The sequence below is a fragment of the Eriocheir sinensis genome, chromosome 53 (genome assembly GCF_024679095.1).
Source record: "Eriocheir sinensis breed Jianghai 21 chromosome 53, ASM2467909v1, whole genome shotgun sequence".
Taxonomy (NCBI): Eukaryota; Metazoa; Arthropoda; class Malacostraca; order Decapoda; family Varunidae; genus Eriocheir; species Eriocheir sinensis.
The window spans coordinates 4,841,123-4,860,793 of record NC_066561.1 but is presented as its reverse complement, the minus strand read 5'-3'; the positions used below and the strand labels follow the sequence as shown (position 1 = coordinate 4,860,793).

At 44.1% G+C, this 19,671-nt stretch overlaps 1 protein-coding gene across 8 annotated transcripts in view; it reads right to left on the bottom strand.

Annotated features, from left to right (window-relative positions):
• Positions 1-19,671, bottom strand: part of LOC126983235 (uncharacterized) — a 212,588-nt gene that overhangs the window by 114,920 nt on the left and 77,997 nt on the right. For all 8 annotated transcript variants that reach the window (XR_007735694.1, XR_007735696.1, XR_007735697.1 and 5 more), the window contains exons 8-14: positions 19,113-19,323; positions 16,706-16,859; positions 13,458-13,629; positions 8,198-8,808; positions 7,398-7,567; positions 1,324-1,478; positions 86-281 (exon numbers count right to left, since the gene is read on the bottom strand). Coding sequence is in view for 4 of the 8 variants with exons in the window: in XM_050835873.1 (XP_050691830.1) it covers positions 86-281; positions 1,324-1,478; positions 7,398-7,567; positions 8,198-8,808; positions 13,458-13,629; positions 16,706-16,859; positions 19,113-19,323 (1,669 nt within the window). In the remaining 4 variants the exon portion in view is untranslated. The remainder of the gene's footprint in view (positions 1-85; positions 282-1,323; positions 1,479-7,397; positions 7,568-8,197; positions 8,809-13,457; positions 13,630-16,705; positions 16,860-19,112; positions 19,324-19,671) is intronic.

Sequence of the window (19,671 nt, the reverse complement as noted above, 5' to 3'; positions counted from 1 at the left end):
TTCAACTTCCCCTCAACACCACCACCACTCTCAACACCACACCACCACCAATTCAACTTCCCCTCAACACCACACCACCACTTACCCGGCACCTCGTCCTTGGTTTCCTCTCCCTCCGTGGGCTGGGGCTGTGGAGGGCGGGCGAACTCGGACGGGGCAAGCAGAGGGTAGAGGGAGCGAGGGATAGGTAGGCCTTGGAAGGGACCCCCGGTAGACCACAGACCCAGGGGACGGGCACGCTGCCACGGCCGAACCCGGGGGAACATCAGGGGAATGATATCCTGGGGGGGGGAGAAAACAGGGGTAGGCAAAATGACAATGACGACGACGAAAAAAATAACACAGGGTAGAAATATCACAGGGTAAAAAAAAAACTACAGGGGGAGGGGGATAGAGAACACAGGGGTAGTACAAGGACAGTAAGAATGAGATTACTATATTCAATAATACTAAGAAACAAATAAACAAAAAACAGTATAGACTTTTCAATGTATTCCTATAGGCTCATAAAACTACCCATGGAAATACTAACATAGGTGTGTGTGTGTGTGTGTGTGTGTGTGTGTGTGAGAGAGAGAGAGAGAGAGAGAGAGAGAGAGAGAGAGAGAGAGAGAGAGAGAGAGAGAGAGAGAGAGATCTAAACTAGGACAGGAGGAATAGAAGAGGAGGAGGATAAGGGGAAGAGGAGGAGGAGGAGGAGGAGGATAAGGGAAACAGGAAGAGGAGGAGGAGGAGAAGGAAGAAGGAAAGAGAAAGAGGAGGAAATGAGAATGAGGAAACAGAGCAATGGAAATAACAGGAGGAGGAGGAGGAGGAGGAGGAGGAGGAGGAAAATAATATACGTGTAAATGTCAAAGCGATAATGATTAGATAACGATGTATTATAATTATTAAAACACACACACACACACACACACACACACACACACACACACACACACGCGCGGACTCAGTAAAGAAAAAACAATGAAAAACAAAACAATCGCATGACAATCTATCAACAACAACAACAAAAAATATATACATGATCACGCTTGTTAATAAGAAAAAAAGAAAAACAAAAAAAAGAGAGAAAAGAAACCAATCAATTTAAATTTACTGTACTCTCTCTCTCTCTCTCTGTGTCTCTATTCCTATCTCTCTTAACATTTATCTATCTATCAACTCTCTCTCTCTCTCTCTCTCTCTCTCTCTCTCTCTCTCTCTCTCTACCTATCCATCTACCTGTCTGTCTATCCACTACTCTCAGTATTTATCTATCTTCCAACTCTCAATCTCACTCACTCTCTCACACTCTCCCTCTCTCTCCCCCCCCACACACACCTGGCTATAGGGATCAGGAAGGAGGTGCATTTCATAGGTCCCAAAGGCGTAGTTGTTCTTGCTGTTGTAGAAGGGCCCTGGCTTCTTCACATCCTGCCTCTCCTCCCGCTGGAAGCTCCAAGGGCCCAAGGCAGCCAGGTCCCCGTAGTCACTCCCTGGAAGAGCAGAAGGCGAAGGGTGTTAAGCAGTCTGGTAAGATCGTAAGAAGACTGCTGTTTGCATGTGGTTCAAGGGAGAGGGAGAGGGAAGGTTATTATGAGCTAGGTTATGTTAGTGTGTGTGTGTGTTTGTGTTTGATGTAGGTAATTGTGGTGTTTGTTAGTGCGTGTGGAGGATTGTTTTTCCTTTATTTTTCCCGTTTTTTGTTTTACTCTTGGTCGTGGAAAACAAATCCAAGAAAACGGGTTGTGTGTGTGTGTGTGTGTGTGTGTGTGTGTGTGTGTGTGTGTGTGTGTGTGTGTGTGTCATAGAAGGTAGGTCTGTCTATCATCAAATTTCACGTCATTTTTCAATAGTATCCCCTCTTTTCCCTGTTGTAAGTTCTCCGTTTTCCCTTTTTCCCTCTCTACCATTTCCTCTTCTTCCTTTTCTTTCTTTTGTGGCCTCTCCGTTTTCTTTTTTCCTTTCTCCTCATTTTCCTCTTATTCTTGTGACCTTCCCATTCTTCACCTCCTCTTCCTCTTCCTCTTTGTTGGGCTTCTCATTCTTCTTTTCCTCTTCGTTCTGTAGCCTTCCCATTCTCCTCCTCTTCCTCTTGTATAGCCTCTCCACCTCTTTTTCCTCTTGTTTCCTCTTCCTCCTTCCCCATACTCCTTTTCCTCTTCCTCTTGTTAGCTTTTTCTTCTCCTCTTCTTTTCCTCTTGTGTAATCTCTCCATTATCCTTTTCTAGTCCTCCTCCTCTTTCTCCTCTTCTTCCTCTTTTTCCTTCCCCAAACTCCTCTTTCTCTTCCTCTTGTTAGCATTTTATTCTCCTCCTCTTCTTTTCCTCTTGTGTAACCTCTCAATTATCCTTTTCTAGTCCTCCTCCTCTTTCTCCTCTTCTTCCTCTTTTTCCTTCCCCAAACTCCTCTTTCTCTTCCTCTTGTTAGCATTTTATTCTCCTCCTTTTCCTCTTGTGTAACGTCTCAATTATCCTTTTTCTAGTCCTCCTCCTCCTCCTCCTCTTCCTCCTCTCGCAGCCTCCCATTCTCCTCTCACCTGCCTACATACCTATTCATCTCTCCCAGCATCCTTCTATTTTTCCCCGGGCCGCCCCTCATCTTCTATTCACCTCATCACACCTGACACACCTCGCGCGCACCTGGACAACAACCGCCGGGCATCATTACAGGGCGCAGGTGTGGAAAAGTGGGCGCCTTAAGACGTGACAATAGGGGCAGTAGCATCCAGGCCCCTCTTCTACCTCTCTCTTTCTTCCTATCTGTTTATGTCTCTTTGCCTCTCTCTCTCTCTTATTTTCATTTTTTTCTTCTTTTTTTCTCTATTTTTTGTTTCTTCCTCGCTTTCCCTCCTTCCTTCTTTCTTTCTGTTCTCTCTCTCTCTCTCTCTCTCTCTCTCTCTCTCTCTCTCTCTCTCTCTCTCTCCCTTCACACAATGATGCTCTCACTATGGCTTCCGAGTTGTAGCGAGATCAAGTTTTTTTTTAACTTTTTTTCCTTTCTCGATTTTTTCCCATTTTCTCTTCTTTTCGTTCTATTTTTGCGTTTTCCTTTTTCTTTTTTTTCTTTTTTCCATTTTTCGTTTTTTTCCCGTTTTTTTCCCATTTTTTCGTTTTCCCAGTTTTCGTTTTTTTCCAATTTTCGTTTTTCCCATTTTTTCCCCATTTTTTCGTTTTTCCAATTTCCTTTTTTTCTCCTTCTTTTCCATTGTCTTTTCTTTATCTTCTTTACCTTTTCCACTTATCCAAGTTCTTAATTCTTTTTTTTTCGTTTTTCCATATTCCGTAATCCCGAATTCTAGTCCACTTTCCTCTATTCACGCACTATTCTCTCACCCCTTTCCGTCACTCCCTGCTAGAGCCTAATGTGACGGAGATGAGCACGGAGGCCACGCGCAGCTAAAGTGAATGATCATAGCTTACTTTAATCGCCTCCTTGTAAAGCTACGGTAACACTAGTCAACGAAACACTTGGAGTCCAACCTTAAACAGCTGTCCATCCGATTATATCTTTGGACGTGTGGTTAGTCGAGTCCAACCTTGCTGTAAGGGTGGCGGAGAGAGAGAGAGAGAGAGAGAGAGAGAGAGAGGGGGGGGGGGAGGAAGGGGAAGGGACGGAGGGAAGGGAGAGGGTGGTAAGCCTAATAACATCCCAGAGCACCTCTTGGGGTCGAACCTTCTCCAGGAGATCGTGGATAACTTCAGTTTTCCACCCCATCACGGCGAGAACAGTTCAAGTTCAGTTCAAGAAATGTTTACACCGCAACGGTAGTCAAACGAATGTCTGCTTATTGCCACTATATACATTCTATAAAATTTTATTCCTATTTCAAGATATTTTTATACTAATAAATACTTCATCTCCTATGACTGAATAAGCTGTATACTTTCTTTTCAAATATGTCATAAATATGAATACTGTATAACACAGCTCTTCAGTTTTCTTCCCCTGCATGAGATCCAAGGGAAGGAGTACAACGCTGCTGGGCGAGGTATCTTTCCTCCAACCCAACGCTCGGATTCCAAACGAAATCCTCCAACCTTGGACGAAATTCAAGCGAATCGTTGGAATCCAACCATTTCGTTGACGTTTCGATATGGCAACACTGCGGAGACGGACGGACGGGCTCTCTCTCTCTCTCTCTCTCTCTCTCTCTCTCTCTCTCTCTCTCTCTCTCTCTCTCACACACACACACACACACACACACACAGACACACACACACAGATAACGTAAACAATTGTGGCCGAAAGATCAAATACAGAGTATCAAATGAAATCGTGTGTGCGTCTCTCTCTCTCTCTCTCTGTGAAAGTTGCCAAGGAAACGAAGAGGTTGTTTGCGCCGTTCACAGATTCGGTGATATCATTTATTTCGGCGACTTTTAGATATTTTCGGCCTTTCCTTTTCTTTCATATACTTTCCATATAAGCAAAATACCAATATGTCTTATTTTTCCAATGACCAAAGTTTTTTTTTTATAACATTCTCGTTCATATCAAGTGACTAAACCGTATTTTTGGTTCCTTTTAGATATATTTTGGCCTTTTCTTTTCTTTCATATACTTTCCATATAAACAAAGTACCAATATGTCTTGTTTTCCCAATGGCCCAAACTTTTTTTATAACATTCTCGTTCATATCAAGTGACTAAACCGTTCATTTTGCTTCTCTTATATATTATTGGCCTTCCCTTTTCTTTCATCTACTTTCCATATAAACAAAGTACCAAAATGTCTTGTTTTTACCAATGGTCCTTTCAACAAACACATAGGCCTACTCGTTCACACATCAGTCAAGTCAATCTTTCATTAATTTTGCTTCTCTTAGATATTTGTTGGCCTTTAATTTTCATTCATCTACTTTTCATATAAACAAAGTACCAATATATGTCTTGTTTTTCCAATGGTCCTTTTCAACAAACACATAGGCCTACTCGTTCATACATCAGTCGAGTCAACCATTCATTAATTTTGCTTCTATTAGGTTTTCTTTTCCTTTTCTTTTTTTTGCCTTTCCTCTTCCTGTCATTTTCTGTCAACATGAACCAAGTATTACACGTCGTTTTTCTTTTTCTTTTAGGCAAACGGTTATATTTTCAAAGTTCACAGATCCGTTTTTTTTTTTATTTATTCTGACCCTCTGGAGATTTTTTTTACCTTTCCTTTCATCTTCTGTCCGAATAAACAAAGCAATATATTTTGTTTTCCCTTTGCTTTTTCTTGACAAACGGTTATTTTCAACTTACAAAGAATCGTTGAATATTTTGCTCCTTTTGAGATATTTTTGACCTTTCCTCTTTTTTCATTCACTTTCCAAAGTAATACGTTCTGTCCCTCCTGTGATTTGACCTTTCCCTACGTGACACTCTGACCTTACTTAGCACGCTGGGACACTCGCTAAGCGGTTTCTGTTCACCATGCTCCGTGATTCCTGCCCAGCGTGCGCTTCTGCCTCGACACAAGCTGCAGGATTTATTTTTATTATTATTATTATTATTATTATTTTTTTTTTTACGTTCTGCCTATGACGCCAGTAGGCTTTCTTGGTGGGTCCTGATCGTCTGCCCCAGCCTGTTATGGCGCACATAAGTGTTTATAGTGGCGCCATCTTGCATGGCTCGTGCTGGCCCCCGGAGTTTATCTTTGAGCCTCTCTTTAAAGAGAGAATTTAAAGTCTGGGTTGATAGGTGGTCTTCAGGACAGCATGTGGATAGTCTTAGGCCACTCGGCGGTGACAAAATTCCCAGCTGTGGCGGTGGGCAGAACTCGAACCCGCGTCCGCGTCCCGCGCCGGCATGCTAACCACTCAGCCACCACCTCCCCATAATTCAAATATTCAAATATACCACTATTTTTATCCTTCGATGATGAACTTGAGCGACATAGATGAAAGATAGTGTCTGAAGAGAACATGATCGATTAGAAAGGAGGGGTGTGAGAGAGAGGGAGAACTAGACCAGGATGAACAGTGCTAAAGAGGGTGAGAGGAAGCACCTGATGATTTTTTTTCAGCAATTGTGGGAGAGCCGAGTCAAAGATCATTCAGTAATCAACAAAGACGAAGGAGACTCCCAATCAAGACCATGAGACCACAGCCAAACTATTATGGGCTATCCACCGTAGATATGTCTGTAAGAGTTTAACTGTTGGGCTCCTGGTAAATAATCTACGGCTCTGACGGCAGATTTAACACCTGTCTGCGGTGTGCAGCTGACGCCCCCAAAGCCCTGTTTGACACGCGGCTCCTGCTGCAAGGTGGACCCAACTGCTCCGTCCCTGGAGGACGCAGTGGTCATCCACAAGGACTCTGGGTCCGCCCCACAGGCGCTGCAGCAGACACAGCCGTGGGACAATGTGCGCCTCGTCACAGAGATTCTCACCGACGCCCAGTGGCTCACAGCACGAGACCACAATGTGTGGCTTGCCTGAGTGCACAGCCATGTGGGCCTCCTAGGGAACGAGGCTACCGACGGGGCGGAGCCGAGCAACCACAAGGATGCCCGCTGTGACCTGCAACGTGCTGCCTAGTCTGCAGCACACCAAAGTGATGGCAAGATGTGCTGCTACCCATAAAACAGACCACTACCACCGGGAGATGGAGACGATCTCGTGCCAGGCAGCCTGGTATGTAAGGATATCCGGCTATTAGCGGTTGTGCCCCCCCCCCCCCACCAGATCTCCCAAGCTGACAATGTCCGGCTGCACCACCCGAGGCTGGGATGCAGGACGCTGGACGAGCTGCAGGGCGAGTTTTATGACAGGCAGAGTAAACATCCTGAACTCGTCGCCCACTCGGCCACTACATGCTGACCTGCGCCGCCAAAGAGCATCTGAAGTAGGGTGGAGCCGACGGCCCATACACTGTCCATATTGCATCATCTGCAACAGCTGCTGGAGGTGGTGCGAGCCGCCTCACCACAACAATGATACCCGCGCACTCACGGAGGGCGGCGCCAAGCAACACTCTTGTCAGTCAAGTTGGCAGGCCTTGAAGGAGCACCTCCAGCGGGGGGCTTAAGACCCACTCATCTTTACTTACCATATAAATACTACGGTTTGCTTGCTTCCTGTATATCACAACTAAGTAAATACAACTATAGTCTTCCAAATATGTCGAGTCCGTTTTGGCGTTGGCTCCCGCGGGTCCATTTCTCCCCTCTGCTCTGCCACACAGTCCCAACACCTATTTTTTCCTCTCATATGTTACCTATACCTTACATATGAGAGGAAGAGATAGGTGTTGGGAGTGTGTGGCAGAGCAGAGGGGAGGAAAGGACCTGCGGGAGCCTACGCCAGACCGGCCTCAACATATTTGGAAGACTATAGGTAAAAATAAACACACACAAGCTCGACTTCATCCATCTTACACGCTGCAAAAAGGTAAGACGCAAACAGATCGGCGCAAACAAACTCACCGATGGTCTCCTCGTCCTTCTTCACGAACTTCTGCATGAAGGGCCGCTGCCGCCCGAACTGGCCGTCGTCGTACTGGTCGTAGTCGCTGTAGTCGCCCAGCATGCCGTAGTCGGGGTAGTCGCGCTGGTCCTCATCGTAACCCTCCAGACTGTTGAGCTGAGACCCGAACCTGTGAGGGGGTGCGGGGAAGGGAGAAACGTTAGTGTGAAACATTTGGATTATATTAAACTTATATTTAACCCGGTAGCAGCGAGGATCATGTTGCTTAATGGTCCCTCTAAGCGAGAAATATGAGAGAAAATTCACCTCTCACACAAACCATTTCATAATATATATCGAAACATTTGTGATCAGTTTATGCATCATCTATTTTGGGGGGTTTATATCATGGCACAAATTTGGCCCGTCGCTGCTACACGGTTAATGATCCTAATGAGCAGGGGAAGAAAAGTTGATGGTGTGAAACGTTTGAAGCATTATTTTGAAACGTTTATTAAGGATCATAGTGACGGGGAGGAAGGAGGAGAAACGTTGGTCTTAAACCTTTGAAACATATGAAACGTTTATGTCATGATCATAATGAAAGGAGAGAGAAAAAATGCTGGTGGTGTGAAACTTTTGAAGCATTTATTAATCATCATGAGGGGCAGGGAGGAGAAACGTTGATGGAATGAAACTTTTGAACACTGAAACGTATGATCATAATGAGGGTGGTGTGTGTGTGTGTGTGCGTGCGTGCGTGCAATCCATAACCTGCTAAGACAACTATTCCCTATTAACGCCACAAAAGAGAACTTACGCAGACTGGTAGGGCTGCTGAAGCTGCTGCTGCTGCTGGGTGCTGGGCGGAGGCTGCTGCGGAATGTTCTGGCTGGGGTACCCTTCCATCAGGAGCCGTGAGAGCCCGGGGTCCCTCCTGGGGGCCTGGTAGGGGTAGCTTTGGCGGGGGGTGTAGCGGCCATACCCCCAGGGGCTGCTGTCGGCGACCATGGGGGCTCGGAGACTCTGCTGGTCCCACACATCAGGGACGCCGATCATGTTTCTGGGTGTGACGGGCATATTCCAAGGGTTACGCGTGCCCCCGTACCCCCCGGAGAGGCTGTTGGAGGGCATGCGCATGTTCCCTCGGGGCAGGTCACCATACCCCATGTCATCCTGCAACCCTCCCATGTCCTGGTATCTTGGGTAGTCGTCGGGCTGGCCACGCATACCATACCCGGGAAGGTTGGACTGCAGGTTCCCGTAGTCCTGCAGGTCGCTGGGCAGGTTACGCATGCCGCTATAGTCTCGTCCGCGGCCCCGGTAGTCCTGCATGCCCCCGCCGTAGCCTGGCATGGACATGGAGCTGCCGGGGTACATCTCAGGCATGTTGGACCAGCTGCTGTCGTCATCATCGTCCATTAGCCCGCGCTGAGGAGGGGAAGAGAGAGTTTAGCTTGTGTTTCTTTCTTGTTTCTGGGTACAGTAGAGGATGCAACTCAAAAGGCGCGCACAAAAAAGCCTAATAAGCACCATTTCCACAATGTAAAAGAAAGTTTGAGTGACTGACTGGGGAGAGGGAGAGAGTTTAGCTTGTTTTTCTTTCTTGTTTTTTTATGTACGGTAGAGGAAGCAACTCAAAGGCACGCACAGAAGAAGCCCAATAAGCACCATTTCCACAATGTAAAAGAAAGTTTGAGTGTCCTAACAGTGTCAAATTGATATATAGTGTGAGCCGCGTCTGACTGGGGAGAGGGAGAGAGTTTAGCTTGTGTTTCTTCCTTGTTTTTTGGTACAGTAGAGGAAGCAACTCAAAGGAATGCACAAAAGAAGCCTAATAATTGGTCATATGTCAAAAATTACATTAAAAATAAAATAAAATTACTCAAAATGCACCTGCTACCCTTCCCCCCTAAATCCAATTTCCACAATGTAAAAGAAAGTTTGAGTGTCCTAACAGTGTCAAATTAATATAGTGTGACCGGGGGAAGGGAGAGTTTCGCTTGCTTTCTTTAACCCGGTAGCAGCGATGGGCCAAATTTGTGGCTTTATCGTGTAGCAGAAACAGGCCAAATTTGTGCCATGATAAAAAAAATAATAATAAAAAATAGAGGATACATAATCTGATCACCAATACGTTGATATATATTATGAAATGGTTTGTGTGAGGGTGATTTTTTCTCATTTTTCTCGCTTGGAGGGACCATTAAGAAACATGATCCCCGCTGCTACCGGGTTAATTTTTGTACAGTAGAGGAAGCTATTCAAAGGCACACACTAAAGAATCCCAAAAAGTACCACCTCCACAATGAATGAAGAAAGTTTGAGTGTCCTAACAGTGTTGAATTATCTTACTGTGAACCGTGTCCCAAAATGTTTAATGGGAAACATGAAAAATGGACTTGGTATATCTTCGTGTCAGTATTTTCCAGAGAACATTGTATTTCAGGATGTGAGAATTATGGCTCAGTTTCCCCTACTAGTGAGAAAAATGTGCCTGAAAATGTACAGATTATGGGAGGCAGGGAAGATGGACTCTGTGTCTCTTTGCTGCGCCTGTGTGTTCAAGAGCTTATTTTACTGTTGCATAACTTCACAACAGTTCTACGCCGAGTTGTGTCAAGAAGGCATTTGTATTTGAATTAAAACCATTTCAGTGTATTCAAATTCAAATTCGTATTCATTGAAATTTGAAGTATTTGAAGTATTCATATTCGAATACACAATTCTTGTATTCACTCCATCCCTGGTGGGGGGTATGTTACCATGGCACCACAACTACCATAGCCATATACGTAGTGCTGAAGTGTTCCATGTATATCACGACACCTCCCGAAATTGACCTCTCTTTCGGCCACCTCTTCAGATTCTTTTTTTTTTTAGGAGCAGCGAGTAGCGGGCTTTTTTTTTATTATTGTTTCCTTTTTTTGTGCCCTTGAGCTGTCTCCTTTGCTGTAAAAAACACACACACACACACCTTATAGACACCTCTCCTCCTGAAATTGACCTCTCTTTCGGCCACCTCTTCAGATTCTTTTTTTTTTAGGAGCAGCGAGTAGCGGGCTTTTTAATTATTGTCTCCTTTTTTTGTGCCCTTGAGCTGTCTCCTTTGCTGTAACACACACACACACACACACACACACCTTATGGACACCTCTCCTCCCGAAATTGACCTCTCTCGATTTTTTTTTAGGAGCAGCGAGTAGCAGGCTTTTTTTATTAGTCTCCTTTTTGTGTGCCCTTGAGCTGTCTCCTTTGCTGTAAAAAAATAAAAATAAAAATAAATAAATAAATAAGTTGCCGCATTTAGCCAAACCACAAGATCAGCCAGCGAGGATGCATGAGTGGATGGGGCATAAGCTTGTTTACGGTCCATCTCATCTAAAGCAACAGTGTATATATAGCACAGGTGTGGGCGTCCCTCATCACCGTGTTGACCGTTGGCCGCTGATCCTGCGACTCATGGTGTGGATTTGGAACCTCCTCTCTTTGCATTTTGAACTTGTGGTAGTCATTTGTGTGGTATTTGTGGTCTTAGTTGCAATTGATTTTATTGTTTTTGTTTTCGTTAATAAAATATACATAAAAAATAATGTTATCTTTCTGCTTCCACTTCTATCAGCTCGAAATCACTTAGTCATCCATGTAACTTTGTGTTCTTAAATGCTATCAGTTATGTTAATTCAGAAAAAAATATACACTGGATTAACAGCATAGGGACAGCAAGGGTAACCAAGGAGATATGGATGAGTTTGTGTGCCACTGAGCAAGAGAAAACAACCACTGGAAAGTCTAAATTTGGTGGTCATGTTTTGAGGCAGCGGGTAGGCAGACAAAGATGGGGGTATATGGTATAACTGCACGTGGCCTCAATGCTCATCTCTGTTGCATTGGCCCTTGAGCCTGTGGAGAGCGAGGGCACATTACCCCGGGACACAGGCCAGCGTAACATCCAGGGTACCACAGTTTACATTCCCCAAGTTTCCCCAGGTACCCATTTATTGACCCGCTCAAAAAGGAGGATGAACACTGCTGGGATTCAAACCGAGGCCCGTGGGTTCGTAGCTGGTCATGCAAATCACTAGACCATGGAGCCACTAACAGCAGGTTCACATATAAACGTTCAAAAGATGGAAATACCGTCACAAAGGAAGAAAATGATGGCATAGAGGAATTAGATGAAAAATGGACAGATTAGAGAAGTAATTGTGTTAGAATCTAGGATGTTTACTAGTGTGAGCTAAAAACAATTTGATAGAAGAAAGAATAGCTAAGTACAATACAGGTACCATATTAGAGAAGCAATCTGTGTTAGAATCTAGGATGTTTACTAGTGTGAGCTAAAAACAATTAAATAAAAGAAAGAATAGCTAATTACAATACAGGTATCATATTAGAGAAGCAATCTGTGTTAGAATCTAGGATGTTTACTAGTGTGAGCTAAAAACAATTTGATAGAAGAAAGAATAGCTAAGTACAATACAGATATAATTCCCAAGTTAGGACAAGGTTTGGGGCCGCCAGTCCGATTGTAAGCTGAATTGGTCATGTCAAAAATTACATTAAAAATTAAATATTACTCAAATGTTCCACCATGTATAGAGCAGAGTTCCCACGCCTGGTACCCTTCCCCCTATATCCAACCTGTCCTCATGCACTCACCTTCCCCAGCCCTTCATTAATTAAAGTGATTTATCTACACTACCCCAGCCTGGCCGAGTATGAGGACAGCAGTGGGAAGGGGGGGAGGGGGGGTAGGAATGGCGGGAACTCTGTGTAACAAAATGCTGTTCTACCCCACAGCAGGATACTTGAAATGTTAACTCATCATTGACCTAAGTATTACTAATATTATTGGCCTGGGCATAAGTTACATATATGTCATAACTTGAGGACTACCTATAGAGAAGTATGCGCTTTATATCCTATCTCAGAGTTGGAAAGTTTCGTTTAGTCGGCGCAACATCTGTAGTCATATGCCGGAGAGAGACAGGAGGGGGAAGGAATTATAGGAGGGAAAGTTGGAAAGTTTTGTTTAATCAGCGCAACATCTGTGGTCATATGCCGGAGAGAGACAGGAGGGGGAAGGAATTATAGGAGAAGGGAAAGTTGGAAAGTTTCGTTTAGTCGGCGCAACATCTGTGGTCATATGCCGGAGAGAGACAGGAGGGGGAAGGAATTATAGGAGAAGGGAAAGTTGGAAAGTTTCGTTTAGTCGGCGCAACATCTGTGGTCATATGCCGGAGAGAGACAGGAGGGGGAAGGAATTATAGGAGAGAAAGTTGGAAAGTTTCGTTTAGTCGGTGCAACATCTGTGGTCATATGCCGGAGAGAGACAGGAGGGGGAAGGAATTATAGGAGAAGGGAAAGTTGGAAAGTTTCGTTTAGTCGGCGCAACATCTGTGGTCATATGCCGGAGAGAGACAGGAGAGGGAAGGAATTATAGAAGGGAAAGTTGGAAAGTTTCGTTTAGTCGGCGCAACATCTGTGGTCATATGCTGGAGAGAGACAGAAGGGGAAGGAATTATAGAAGGTAACAGATCCCAGGAGACGGGACACAACCCCTGATTAATACCTGGTACCCATTCACTGCTGGGTGGACAGGGGCGTAGGGCATCAGAAAAGCCGCCCAAATTTTTCAACTCCGCCTGGGAATCGAAATCCTATCTCAAAACAAAAATATTCCAAGAGAGTCAAAGAAGGCAATATATGAAAGTGTTGTGGTGGCAATATTAACACATATATCTAACAATCAGACATAAACATTAAGACAAGTAGAAAAGGTACAAAGGGCCATATTTTAAAACATTTCTGCGCCCAAGAACACGTAAGTTACTAGTCTTTCGTTGGAGTTTAGGGCATTTCCAGGGGTACTTTTATGACCCTGGTGGTAGTCTGAGCCTTCTTCTGTACCGTGAACCTAATAGAACACTCATTAGAACCCGATTAACCTCCTGTTTGGCCTTTGGAAATAGTTGGTGTGAGGGGCGGGAGCATCTGACAATACCAACCATGTTTTCTTATTCTTCCCCTCCACCACCACCACCACCACCATCAGCCCTAACACCCAGCACACTCACGTTGCTCTCCACCTGCGGCACGAACTGCATCCCTCCCTCGGTGTACATGGGGCGAGTGGGCTCCTCCCCGAACAGCTCGTCTCGGTTGTCGCCATCGTCAGTGCGCAGGTACTGGTCCTCGAAGGTCTGGTGGTCATCCTCGGGGTAGCGGTTGTTAGTGGGCTCACGGTCTCTGTTGGGGGAGGGATGGAGGAGTTAGTGTTGTTGTTGTATATAATAGAGAGACAGCCATCCAGGTCTAGTTTTTGCCTGCCTCCAAGGAGTGTGATAATGTTTTCATTAGTCTGTGTGTGTCCATCGGTCCATTACCAAAAAATCTACAAAATGGCTCGGCACATTGTCACAAAACACACATGAGAACATCTTCTAGTGACTATCTCAAACAGATTAACTTTTGAGAAAACTGACAACAACAAGCTGAATGGCGGTGAATTAATGATAAAAACTGACAGGATGAATGAGGGCGGCTGTAGGGAAAACCCGCCTTTGCTTTGAGGGCAGACCGTGAATGAGGTGCTGAAGGGGCTCGTCATCCCTTTCCCACAGGGCTGGTCTGGACCCTCACTGATAAAACTTGCTGATGAAATCCATTACAAGCTGCCTGGTTATCACTGACTGGTTATCACTAGTATCATGGGTGCATGATGGCAGCCTTCTTCAAAATAAGGTCTTGGACAACAAGGCTAGCAATATGTATTCTCACAAATACACTGTTCAGTTGTAAGTTTTATTCATAATATGAAATCATTTCATGCAAATATCTTGGTACACAGTCAAACTATTGCTGTTAATAACTCATACAGAGTCAGTGCTGCAACAGTTATGCTGCTAATTTTCAGCCCCTCAAGCATAACCAGCGTGACAGTTACACGAATGATTTTACCACCTCATGTTATTGGCACAAGTTATGCCACACATTTAACCATAGCAACAACTGGTGCTGGGCGGACTGCTGGCACCCCACACATGTAGTCAAGGCCGCATAACACTGTCCTGTGCTGGGAGCAACAGTGGCAGCATGTCTTATTCAAATTCTGATGCCCAAGTTTTTTTTATTGTCACGGGGCAACTGGGTAGACTGTGTGCCTCCTTAGATCTTGAACAATTGTCAGTCACTTGTTTGAGTGCTTCCTTGACCACCACACCTTACAAAACTATGAGTGTAAAGTGAGAGACAATGTGGGTGAAAAAAACATTATTGTGAACCATGACACAAACATGAAATAAACACTCGTAAATAATAAGCAAGTGTATTTGATCTTCCTTTCGGCCACCTCTTTTGTTTTACTTTAGGAGCAGCGAGTAGCGGGCTTTTTTTTTATTATTGTTTTCTTTTTTGTGTGCCCTTGAGCTGCCTCCTTTGTTGTAAAAAAAAAAAAAAAAAAAAAAAAGTGTGGTCAAATGCACACTGCAAACACTAATGAGGAAGGAAACACTCCAACAAACATTTATATAAGTAAACGTGAGTGAGTGAGTGAGTGAGCAAACAATATCACTCCCTCGTCTTGTGTCAATGGATGCATGCACAAAATACCGGCCATGGACACTGCACGGGCGGGGCGGGGTGTGTGTGTGGGTGTGCCTGACAGGTGTGTGGTGCCCAGTGCCTGGATTACCTGTGTGCCTGCCAAGGTGCACTGACCTCCCTCCCTCCCTCCCTCTCTCTTTTCTCTCCTCCCTTCCACCCTTCCTTCTCTCACTCCCTTCCTTCCTCCCTTGCTCAGTCTCTCGTGCAGCCTCTGACAGCCAAGAATATAACCATAAATAATATACAAATGGGTAACAAGCAACACAAAATGCATAAGTGACAAACCAAAAATAATTATAATTCAATGCAATGTTCACTATGAAACTGTACAATAAAATAAAATTATGAAACCAAGAATTAATGAATTACGTAACCAATTTTACCTTGAAGTGTGTCACAACATGTAAGCATTGTGATAGGCAATTATGAGACGCACTTGGGAAAATAAAGCATTGTGAAATAACAGCCACAGAGAAGGACACACAGCCACACACTGATCCATAACTAAAAAAAATATATGAATTCCAAATTAAAAACTCTAAGGTCACAAGGTCGCAGTTTTCAATATACCCCAATTTTCAATATAATTTGCAACAACAATGGGAGGGTCAAAACTACAAAATATATAAACCAGTAATTACTATTATTATGTTCTACCATCATTATTTAATCTGTTATAACCCCATTTGTCTCTTAAACCTCATTTGTCTGTTATAACCCCATTTCTAACCCCCACTCCAAACAAATAAAATAAATAAACAAACTGTCCTTTTCACTATACTGCACAGGTTAAGGCTTATTGCTATGAAGGCTCTGTACATATCTCTTTAGCTCTTTATACTGTTGTAGTGCGGACTTGCCTGATGGGCGAGCCTCCCATAACCCACTTAGCCAGGGAGGTACCTCTTTGGCTGACTGGTTAAGGAGTGTCTCTCCCGTAACGCTGGTCGCGGGTTCGATCCCCGGCGCCGGCAAACCTTTCCTTGTCTGAATTAATTTCTCGTGTATTTGGTTACATGCAGTGGTCGTATTGGAGTGGGGAAAAGATAAAAATTCTGGCATTTCACTGTTAATCTCTGGTCAGGTCCTCCCTTCCAGAAGCATAGAACAGGAGAGCTTGGCGAACCTTATCACAGGCACTATATATTGTTATCAAAAAACCTGCATGAAATTCAAACTGATACTGACACAATAGAGTTATTTGTGCTCTAGGGATTTCTTTGAGAACCTGACAATACCAACTCTATTGTATCAGCATAAACTTAACTTTTGAGCGGTTCGTTTGGTAACAGTGTGGCGCTTGTGATCACGCTGGCCAAGCTCTTCCATGGCTCTGCTCCCTCACACACACCTGCTAACCATATGTGTAGAGACCTCCAAACACACCTGCCACATGTGAGAAAGCCCCCCTCCCACACACCTCCCATACATGTCAAGTCCCCACACACCCCTGAGATTTTTTTATTTATTTGTTTTTTTTTACAGCTCAGTAGACATTTCAAGGGTGTAAAGAAAAATATATACAAAAAAAAAAGCCTGCTACTTACTGCTCCTGAATAGAGGTCATAGGAGCGGGCAAAAAGAGAGGTCAATTTCAGGAGGAGAGGTGTTCTGATACCCATAGAACATGAAGAAAGACCCCATCCCATACACCTTCCATATGTGTTGACCCCCCCTCCCACACATCTGCCGTACATGTTGAGTCCCCCCTTCCACACACCTGCCATATGTGAGGAAGATGTTCTTGGAGCTGAGGCGAGGCGTGTAGTTGCTAAGGTCGAGGTCAGAGGAGCGGGAGGTATCCATGTAGCCCCTCTTGGCGTAGGGCTGGTAGTGCTGCGAGTAGATATCGTTCGACAGGTCCGAATCGTCGTCTGCAGAGAAAAATGTATATTGGGTTAAGTCGCTTGTTTTTGATGAGTGCTGTTAGATATTTTTCCTTTTTTTTATAACAAAGGAGACAGGTCAAGGGCACAAACAAAAGGAAACAATAATAAAAAAAAGCCCGCTACTCGCTGCTCCTAAAAAGAATCCAAGGAGGTGGCCGATAGAGGGGTCAATTTCGGGAGGAGATTAGATTCTTTTTCCTTTTTAATCGCCACCCTCAGATTTTTCCCCTCTTTGATAATTACCTTTATATTTTCTTCCTATTTTGATGACTGACATGATTTGATCCTAATCCTAGCCTACCCCAATCCTACCCCAATCCTTCCCCAATCTATACCTAACCTGAAGCAACCAACTCTTTACCTAAATATTCTGGTCCTCATATTTAACCCAACACAACCCTCTTCTCTTTTCCAACCCATGCTAACATACCCTGACCTGACGTAACATGACTTGAACCTCTTCCGAACACCCTTCCTGATCCTTCATCTTTTGACCCACCCCATTTTGCTCCTCTTTCCTCAACCCAAACCAACCCTCTTTCCCTAACCTAACACCCAAATCTAACCCAAATTTAAATCTCTTCCAACACCCTATCTTGTTTTTTTTCTTTTCCGAACTAACCTAATTTTTAACCCAAGTCAACCATCTTCTACAAACCAAATATAACCCAAATTAAACCTCTGCCAACACCCTATCTTGGTCATTTTTCCCCCAAACTAACCTAATCTTTAACCCAATTCAACTCAACCATCTTTTCCCAACCCAATCTAACCAAAATTTAACCTTTTTCAACACTATCTTGGTCATATTTCACCCAAACTAACCTTATTTTCAACCCAATTCAATTCAACCCTCTTTTCCCAACCCAATCTAACAGCCAAGTCTAACCCAAATTTAACCTCTTCCAATACGCTCTCTTGGTAATTTTTTTTATCCCAAACTAACCTAATTTTCAACCCAATTCAACTCAACCATCTTTTCCGCAACCCAATCTAACAGCCAAATCTAACCCAAATTTAAACCTCTTCCAACACCCTATCTTGGTCATTTTTTCCCAAAACTAACCTAATTTTCAACCCAATTCAACTCGATCCTATTTTTCACAACCCATAACATCATCTGAACCTGACCTCACCTGACCTTGACCTCCTCCAATGCCCTTCCTAGTACTTTGTCTCTTTACCATGACCAATTTTGTAACTCTCTCTCCCTAACCCACCATGACCTGACTTGACATAACCCAATTTGACCCTATTCTAAACACCCATTCCTGGTCATATGTCATTTTTCCCCAACCCATTCTGTTCTTTCTGTTATTTTCCTCAACAAAACCTTCTATACCCATCCTAACCTGACCTGACTTGACCTGACTTGACATAACCTAACTTGACCCTCTTCTCAACACCCATTCCTGGTCATATGTCATTTTTCCCCAACCCATTCTGCTCTTTCTGTTATTTTCCTCAACAAAACCTTCTATACCCATCCTAACCTGACCTGACTTGACCTGACTTGACATAACCCAACTTGACCCTCTTCTCAACACCCATTCCTGGTCATATGTCATTTTTCCCCAACCCATTCTGTTCTCTCTGTTATTTCACTCAACAAAACCTTCTATACCCAACCTAACCTGACCCGCCTTGACCTGACTTGACATAACCCAACTTGACCCTCTTCTCAACACCCATTCCTGGTCATATGTCATTTTTCCCCAACCCATTCTGTTCTCTCTGTTATTTCACTCAACGAAACCTTCTTTTCCCAACCTAACCTGACCTGACTTGACCTGACTTGACATAACCCAACTTGACCCTATTCTAAACACCCATTCCTGGTCATATGTCATTTATCCCCAACCCATTCTGTTCTCTCTGTTATTTCACTCTACGAAACCTTCTTTTCGCAACCTAACCTGACCTGACTTGACTTAACCCAACTTGACCCTCTTTTGAACACCCATTCCTGGTCATCTGTCATTTTCCCCAACCCATTCTGTTCTCTCTGTTATTTCACTCAACGAAACCTTCTTTTCCCAACCTAACCTGACCTGACTTGACCTGACTCGACATAACCCAACTTGACCCTCATTTGAACACCCATTCCTGGTCATCTGTCATTTTCCCCAACCCGTTCTGTTATTTTCCTCAACGAAACCCTCTTTTTCCCAACCTAACCTAACCTAACCTAACCTGACCTGACATGACCTGACTTCAACCTCCTTCATCCCCTCATACCCAAGTAGCTCTGGATGTAGTTGTTGGCCATGTTGTTGTCATCATGTGGGGTGTCCATGACTTGGGGCAGCTTGGAGGACCCGGGGTGGTAGGGACTGGGGGGCTGGTGGCCGTTCTGGGTGCTGGGGGCGCTGCTGCTGCTGCTGCTATCCTGGTGCTGCCCCATACCCTGCTGGTCGTTCCCCTCCCCTGACTCCTTGCCCGATGTGTCCTGAGGAGAGAATGGGTGAGAATAATGTATAAAAAGATGAATAATGTATGAAAAGATGAATAAGAGATTTGGTGATTGAAGAAATTTTGTAACTTCGACAACTTCAATCTTTATGAGCACCAAATCAATCCGAGAACTAGAAATAATGGTCAATCAGTTAACCCAGTAGCAGCAATGGGCCAAATTTGTGGCTTTACCGTGTAGCAGCAATGGGCCAAATTTGTGGCTTTACCGTGTAGCAGCAATGGGCCAAATTTTTGCCATGATATAAACCCCCAAAATAGATGATGCATAAACTGATCACAAATGCATTGATACATACTATAATGAAATGGTTTGCGTGTGTGA